An 8675-nucleotide genomic window follows, 5' to 3' on the forward strand; every position below is an offset into this window, starting at 1 on the left:
ATGAGCAATCGTCTGTTTTTAGATATTGAAGGGTACCCCAAAAATTTAGGGATTTGGGGGACCACTGAAACTCTCTCAAACCACATACCAAATTTGTATTTTTCACTAATTAAGCATGTTTTGGAGTTGTTTAAAAATGCTAATCAGCTATAAAGCATGTTTTAGCTCAACACTCCCTCTCAAGCCCAAAACTGAGCCTAAAAGAAAAGGCCTACAATGTTTACCCCAAGGCATCCCACCCCAAAATAGCAAGGGCATCAGGCAAAGAATACATGTCAACTGCCCAATGGCCTACCAAGACTACAGAGGCGATGGTTATCTTACCAAGGGAGTCCAAGTAATCACTCCAGAGAGAACAAGGCATCGAACAAAGGGTGCTCGTTTGGCTGCCCAATGGCCTACTAAGCCTTGCAAAGACAAATGGAACCACATTTTTCTTTTTTTTCCTTTTTTTTTTGTGAAAAGTTAATTTTAGGGGTGGCGGTTGATTAAGTAATAGTAACCCAGAAGATGAGAATAGGGACGGTACACCCAACACATCACAAAGCAATACAAGCTTACCCAACCACTCGAGAATATCGATGACAAGGGAAAGGTGATGAAGTGTCATGGGAAGAAGAATACTGGTGTAATCTGCCAATAGAAACAACTTAGGATCTGTCTAGTGATACTCTACACAATGGGATGCATAATATGCTACATGTTGAAGAATGCTCATGGAGCAGGTACCACCTAGACAGTGTCTCTCATGGAAAAATTGTTCACTTGCCCAAGTGCCTAGTACAAAGATGATGAAATCATACAATGCATAGTAAAAGGTATGACAAGGAGGGAAGGCCGATGTTGAAGACAAGTACAGAAACCTATAGAATACCAAGAAGGGTAGAAACCCCCTCTCAACGTGGATATTGATGCCGAAGAAGGAAGAGGAGCCTGAAGATGCTGGTCTTTGTATGGTACCGAGAACCATGTGGATGAAGAGGATGAGGCATCTCTACTAGAAAAGCAAGGATAGAAGACACCGCCATGATAGCAACAAGAGAGATGCTACACAATCCACCGCAGAAGAGTAAGCATCCATGCTAGTAAAAGAGAAAAACTCCAAGTAGACGAAACCATGAAAGAAATGACGCACATCTTCTATCTCCAACTCAATAAGGACTAGTGCAAGCCTATATGTTAGCCCTACATTGAAATACAAAACTCTACAAAAGATATCAAAATCTACAAGCACAAAGGTGAGTAGTGAGATGCTTCAAAAAACAAATCTTTAAAAAAAAAGAAAACAAAGTTAAGTGCAATGCAATGAGTATATAAGTATGCAATGGAAGTTTTTAAAAAAAGAAAAGGCTAAGTGTGTGGCCACCATCACATACGGTGAGGTAGGGAAGTGGTCCTAGAAGGTGCAACACATACCCTAGGAATGGATATGTAAAGTGCAATAGGTAAGCCACTAGCAAACCAATCAACTAATCCTTCAAGAGCAGAGAAAAAGATAGGCTGCTAAGACTATCTGCATGCCACATATCTAGTAACTGTTGGGACAGATGGAACAAATGGTGCAACGGTAGGAGGCGTAGCCCTACTAGACTGGCCAGCCAAAGTGGAGGCAGTTGCAACAATCTGCGATGGTTTTCTAGAAGAAATACCTTGGACCTTCGTATAACACTCCTCTTCCACATGGCCCAACCTCTGGTAGTGTGTGGAAAATCTATTTTTCTTAGGCATTTGTTGCCAAAGGGGTCATGTTTCTTTCATTCTGTTAAGAGAAAGTGGTGTCACCCTTGTTTTGGCTTGTGTTCGCATCTTGCGAGTTCTTACCCTAGTTTTTTCTCCTGAAGAAGAGGCAACCAACCCTTGCCCCCTCTAAATGGATATGTGTTGAGGACTTCTTGTGGACTTGATCGTGCAACCTCATGTAACACAAGAATTGGCACTCAAACTCGTAGAAGGTCTCCAATCTAGGGAGTGAGATAATGTGCTGGATAAAATAAAAGTATTTGTCGAGCAACTTGTTCAAGAAGAACGTGACCTTATCGTCACCTAACTTCAAGGAGCCAGTAGTGGCAAACTCGAAAAGTAACCACCGATATTCAGCCAACTTGACTTTCAAATCATCACCTTCCTTAATGGAAAACTCCTAAAGCTCAACATCAAGATTGATAGGTTGAGTGTAATCTTGAGCCGCATAGCGGTCAATGAGATGACTCCAATGCTCAGATGCGAGGGGAAAATGCTATAATTGAGAGTGGAACTCAGAAAGCAACCCCGACATTATCTCAACATTGGTTGTGGCATTGTGGGCTCTCCATTGATGGATGTGATCAAGGTAAGCTAATCGAGGGTCCAGCATTGGTACCAATGACAATGTCCCAAAGTCCCTAAGATTCAAGCACTTGTTGCATGAAGTTCGACCAAGTGGTGAAATTCGACCCGTTAATCTGTGAAGGCATTCTTGGTCGTGGCAACAAGAGTGGTAGTGCTAGGAGATGAAGGTGTGTAATGGAGGTAGGGTGGTTAGGGAGGATAGGGAGGTGGAGTGGAGTATACTTGGGAAGTAATCCCAAAGTGCCCACCATGTATACAAGAAGTGTGCACAACGGATCCAAACATGGGCATGCGCGGACTAGGTATGGGCATGGTAACTACATAAGGAGCCCAAGGTGGAGGATTAGGGACATGGGGAGCAGAAGATGAAAATCCCTTCGTAGGAGTGACCTAAGGGATGTGGGACGACAGTCCATAAGTAGAGGATGAATATCCCTGCGTCTAAAAGGTCATGTGGGGGGTTTGTAAGTGTCCGGGGTAGTGAGGGGGATGCCCATCACTACAGTCCTAGAGTGAAAGGATGTGATGAAGGGTGACATTCTCCCTAACGATGCACCAAGAGGTGGAGTGAATGGAGGGTAGGAGAAAGAGAGAGTGTTAGGACATGGAAGATCCAACCCCTAGTGTGCTTTGAGCAAAAGTAAAGTGTAATCCAAGATTTTGAAATGAAGATGTGAGTAGATCAGAATATGAAGAAGATAGTGTCGAGACAGAAGTAAGTTGAAAAGTGTGGTTTACGTGCTCAAATGAAACAAATGGTAGAGATATACCCAATGAAGAGTGTCTACTTCGAGAGCCTCCTGTATTAAAGTTAATATACTGAAAATCATCCAGATCCTGCACAACAAAGGAAGAAACAGGAGAGGGTTTTGGCTCATACGACTCAAAAGGGTTATACGAACCTGATATACGACCTAGCTAAGATAAAGAAAATGGATCGCCAAATGCACCAAATGTCATCGTCTCTCCAAGATTAGAGAGGTAGACAATCTCACCAATCAGTTTGAATGGAGTAGTAGCACTCGTTGGAGAAGTGCAAACCGAACTGTACATGATGCACAAATACTCCTCAAACTCTTCATCTGTAAGATAACCAAAATGAGAAGAAAAAGATGGTAAAGGTGAAGGTGTGTCTACCTCCTCCTCCAGACCATAATGCCTTCTTAGAGCCTCCAATGATGGAGAAGCTTGATAGGGCATCATAGGATCCGAAGAAGAAGATGCTTGAGAAATTGCGAGTCTGAATCAAGTTGTGTATGAGTCTCGCACAAAGACTAACCTCCACAATCACCGCAGGATACTCTTTTGAAGAGCACCCGCTCTCATACCATGTGAAGATATGCTAGGGTTTGCACTGAGGAAATACAGTATGTACGACCAAGACTGAAACACAAAGACAAGCAAAACTCAAACCCTAAACGCAAAACGCAAAAACTCAAAACTCAAACACAGAGAGAATAAACTTTGAAGTGAATGAATGTTGTAAATGAATATAAGAGTGTACATAATGCCCAAGGCCAGTGCAATGTAGTGTCGAACAGTGACGCTCACCGAAGAAGGATCCCAAGTGTAGTAACCACTGATCGGAGATAAGAGAGAGTGCCGAATAATGAAGGGCAGTAGACTAGTCACCAAAACACAACAATCGGAGGCTGAAATCTAGTAAACGCAGCAAAGGAAGGCTGAAAACTGATCACCCAAGGCAAAGAACTATCACGCGACAATAGGAGATGCATTTGCTAAATAGACAGCCTGTTGGAAAGCAAAAATATAAGTACTGCAACAATCACTCAATGGGAGAGATGGCAACAGCCTGTTGCTTGGCATTGGATGCTGAAAACACAGATTGATCAAGTGTTATGATGACGCAACAAATGGAGAACTCCAAACAGCAAAGCGATGGCTGAAAACAAAACACCTATGGTTGGATAGTAATGGGCTGCAGTCGGTGATGGTTGGACAGCAAATGGTAGGTGGCTGATGGCTGAAATCTGCACAATAGAGTGGGAAACCTGCACAAAAGGATATGGCTAAATGGTAGACAACCCGTCTATTTATAGATATTGAAGGGTTCCCCAAAATTTTAGGGTTTTGGGGGACCACTGAAACTCTCTCAAACCACATACCAAATTTGCATTTTTTATTAATTAAGCATGTTTTTGGACTGTTTAAAAATGCTTATCAACTGTAAAGAGTGTTTTAACTCAACAACACCATTGTTAAAGTAACACATATCTGAATACACAATAGCCATACAAGAATCATGTAGCAAAGGGTCATGACTGTATTGTGCACTAGATGACCTTTGTGCATCCTATATAGCATTTGCAAATTTTGAATTAGGAGAGACATCTACATGCCTCTTTCGCAACTAGTTTAGGACAGTTCTTAATGACATGTTCTCTTGCTTTACAATATCTACAACAGCTTTTACCCTCGTCTTTCTTCCTTATCTCAACAGTTTTACATACTTTTATTTGCTAGTAGAAAATGTAGCTTTTCCTTTATACTTTTGACAAACCACAAAAGCTGCATCTGTAATACAAGTGATAGACCCATTTTGCAATGATGGCCTTCTTGAAACAAAATAAAAGCCAAATCCTCAAAATGACGAAGCATTGGGATTGCCTTTCATCATCAAGCCAATAGTAGACACAAAACTCTAATAAAAATCAAGAAGACCATTGAGAACGGCTTCATAAGTGAACTATCTAGCAAAATCTCATCTATAACAATTAATTGCTTCTTAAGATCTTTGATTTTTATTGAAAATTTGTCCATAGTCACCCTCATGCGTGTGTTCACTAGAAGTACTTACACATGTCAATAACACAGATCTCATTTCTTCCTTGATATGGACATGCAAGTGTATCCCAAGCCTCTTTAGTCGTGTTTTACATGAGCAAATGTACAAGATCATGGCACACATAAAAGATAATGCAATAAAGGCATAAGCCTCTATATCTTTACCATCCCAACAAATCTACTCAATAAAAGGCAATGTTGCTCTATCATTGATTGCAACGAAAGGACCTACAACATCCTCAACATGATCTATTTTCTATTGTACTTACACATTCTATGCGCAATGCTCCACAATCCTTTTGTAACCAACACATAATGAATCATGTAAACCCACAACAGACAGTTAATTCAATCCAACGTGTCCTCAACAATCAGTATACGGAATACATCATTGTTGCTAGCTATGGCCATTGACTACACATGACGCAAAAGTTACTTGTATAGAGGAAATTTTGCACCAAGCCAATCCATGCTATATAGCACAACATAAAATAGTTGTAAAATGCCTTACCTACAAAAATAAAGACTGTCAAAATTTTTGCACAAAAGGATGAAATAGCCTACATAGTGTTGGCAATAATGCAAATAGAGCCCAAAATGATCCGAGCAAATTATCTAATAACACCAAGTTCAACAGGTCTCTCTCAAAGTACTAGTTCACCTACAAATGCTTGTCAAATCTCATCCCAGTCAAAGGAGATGAAGAGGAGAAAGTTTAAGTTTCTACCAAAGAGGTCGAAGCTCACTCTAGTACCAAATGTTGGATTTAGGGTTAAGAGATATCAATGTAGAAGATTTACAAGACTAAGTTCTCATTGGAGTGAATGGGCATATGCACAATCGGGATCCTAGTGAGAAAAACATTATCCAGCTACTTGCATGCTAAGGATGTAGTATTTTGTGTTCTCATGGCAGTCAGAACTCAGAGAGGCAGCAGCCATCGGGATGCTGACAACATAAATTGCAAAATATATTTCCCCAAGTTCCACTGTCCTACATGTGTCATTGTGCGGAGGTTTTGGCTTATAAGTACATGGAAGATCAACTGTAGCGTGTCAGAGCAGCCAGCCTACAATTCTTACACTTACTTGCATGTTATTATGATGACAGTTTGATAATCATGCTTCATGCGCTTGGAAGCCATTATCACACGTTGATTACCATGATTTGCACAGTGTTGAAGCTATGGCCACAAACAGCTAATGGCTGCTCACCTTCACATTCACATCACATAAACCAGGAGGAACTTCAAGATCGTGTTTCTATGTCAATGCCCTTACCAGAAAATCGTCCTGTCACATTGCTACCCTGAACTTCATAGGTTGCAATGCGATCCGCAAATTCAGGATGATCGGCAACATCAGTGGTGTCTTCTAGGGTCAGATCATGAAAACAAAAGAGTACGCCATCTTTGGTGGAAAGGATGTCAGTTTCGATGAAGTCGGCACCCTCCTGTATTGCTCTCTGCGGAAGCATATGCCCTCCCATCCAATCCCCACCCAGCAAAAAAAAGAACAAACAAGCAAACAAACAATTTCTTTTTTAAGAGTGCCAGGACCATCAATCACATGAAAGAAAAAAAGAAGAAGGGAAAATCAGTGCCAACATAAGGGATCACATGGAAGTAAACAACGAAGAGAATAAGGGGATTCATTCAATGCCAGGAGAATCAGTCCTTTGGGGCTAAAAGCGAGACGATACCAAGTAAGCTGGCGCTGTCTCTTCTGGTAGTTCGCCATTGGAGCCGCGGTGAGCTATGTTAAAAGGCCGCATTGTCTGCAAGGGCTGGCGCTGGGAGCCGTGGGCATGATGGAGGGGCCGGGAGTGGCCGAGACTGAGGAGGTTGCAAGCCACTGCGGAGAAGGGCAATCTTTCAGTGCTTTGCAAAGGCTACTACGCTAGTTAGCAGGACAAAACAGGCACCTGCATGAATCTTGAAATTGGAACCTACCGCAGAAGAAGAGCAGGGGTAACACACTAGCCATGGCGATGGCGAGAAACGGGGCCGATTCCTACTCATCATTGATCTTTTGAGAAGTGATTAGAATATTCTTCCATTGTACCTTTCTGCTTCGTCTTAAATAGAGATAGCAGGCTCAAGCTTTGCTAACTGCAAAGCGGAGAATATATATTAATCATAATTGTATATACCACACCCTTACTTTTATTAATGACTATATACATAAAGTATGGGCATATCCTATTAAGCAAAAATCAAAAGTCTTGGCTACATTTCACTGTTGAGTTACTTTGGTTCAGAACCAGTCTAGGTATAGGTTACAATGCCTATGATCAAATCATGGGGTTGAGTATATCTCTAAAGCCTTTGAGCAGTTTCATGATGAGAGAGGTATTAAGCATCAGTTGATCACCCTGTATATCTTACCCCTGAATGGTATGGATGATCGCATAAATAGGACAATTTAGAAACAAGTTCGCAATATGCTTAGCCAAGCAGGCTTACCACAACATTTTTGGGCTGAGGTAGTTACGATTGATGTACACTTGATAAATCAATCCCCATGTACTACTCTTGACTATTAGGTTGTTGCACAGGAGGTATGGTTTAGAAAACCTCCCTCATATGCTCATTTGCGTCTCTTTGGTTGTGAGACTTTCTGCCATATACCCAAGGACAAGTGCAATAAGCTAGATCCTAAGTCTAGGAAATGCATATTTATTGGTTATGGGCATGCAAATGAGATAGGCTATCATCTATGGGATCCACAAGCTCGAAAGGTTATTCGTAGCCATGATATTGTTTTCCATAGTGAGAAGGAAATGTATAAGCAGCCTGAGCATGTTGTTGAGATATGTAGGGTGATCTTTTAGGAGGAACCTCCTACTACTGTGCAACCTGCTAGACAATCTACAATAGTAGCTAATATCCTAATGGCCCATGTCCCTAATGCTCCACTAGATGTACATGCCCCATAGCCAGCTTTGAGGTAATCTACTAGAGATAGATGATAGCATGTGCAATTAGAGCCCTCTATGGATTCTGTTATGGTGACAGATATTGGTGAACCTCTTACTTACGATGAGGCCATGCATAGAGGTGATAGTCGCTCTTGGAAGAGGACCATGCAATCAGAGTATGACTCACTACAGAAAAATCATACATGGGATTTGGTTTCTTTTCCTCATGGTAAACATGCTTTTCCATGCAAGTGGCTGTACAAGTTGAAAAGTATCCATGGATGCCCCAAGCTAGGATATAAGGCCAGATTGATTGCTAAGGGCTTGAGGCAAGAACATGGTGTGGACTTTGATGAAGTCTTTCTCCTGTTGTGAACATAACTACGTTACGCTTGGTACTGGCTTTGGTTGCTAAACTTTACTTGAATCTTTATCATATGGATATCAAAACAACTTTCCTTCATGGGGACTTACACGATGAGATTTACATGGAGCAATCTAAGGGCTTTACAGAACATGGTAGGGGATGCTCTTATGCATTCACAAGGATATTCCCGCAACGATATAGATCCATGTTTATACAACATAAAGAATGAAGGGGATGCAATGGCAGTGAAGAAGGA

At 41.4% G+C, this 8675-nt stretch overlaps 1 protein-coding gene across 1 annotated transcript in view; it reads right to left on the minus strand.

The window, feature by feature from the left end:
- The window catches only part of LOC148034471 (glycerophosphodiester phosphodiesterase GDPD6-like), an 84177-nt gene extending 76938 nt beyond the window's left edge, over positions 1 to 7239 (minus strand). The window contains exons 1-3 of the mRNA XM_087679416.1: positions 7085 to 7239; positions 6835 to 6986; positions 6414 to 6597 (exon numbers count right to left, since the gene is read on the minus strand). Of these exons, the coding sequence (XP_087535542.1) occupies positions 6414 to 6597; positions 6835 to 6986; positions 7085 to 7118 (370 nt within the window). The 5' untranslated portion in view covers positions 7119 to 7239. The remainder of the gene's footprint in view (positions 1 to 6413; positions 6598 to 6834; positions 6987 to 7084) is intronic.
- Positions 7240 to 8675: the final 1436 nt, after the last annotated feature.

This window comes from Lygodium microphyllum, chromosome 6 (assembly GCF_053477565.2).
Source record: "Lygodium microphyllum isolate KBCC chromosome 6, Lygodium_microphyllum_v1.1.10, whole genome shotgun sequence".
Lineage (NCBI taxonomy): Eukaryota > Viridiplantae > Streptophyta > Polypodiopsida > Schizaeales > Lygodiaceae > Lygodium > Lygodium microphyllum.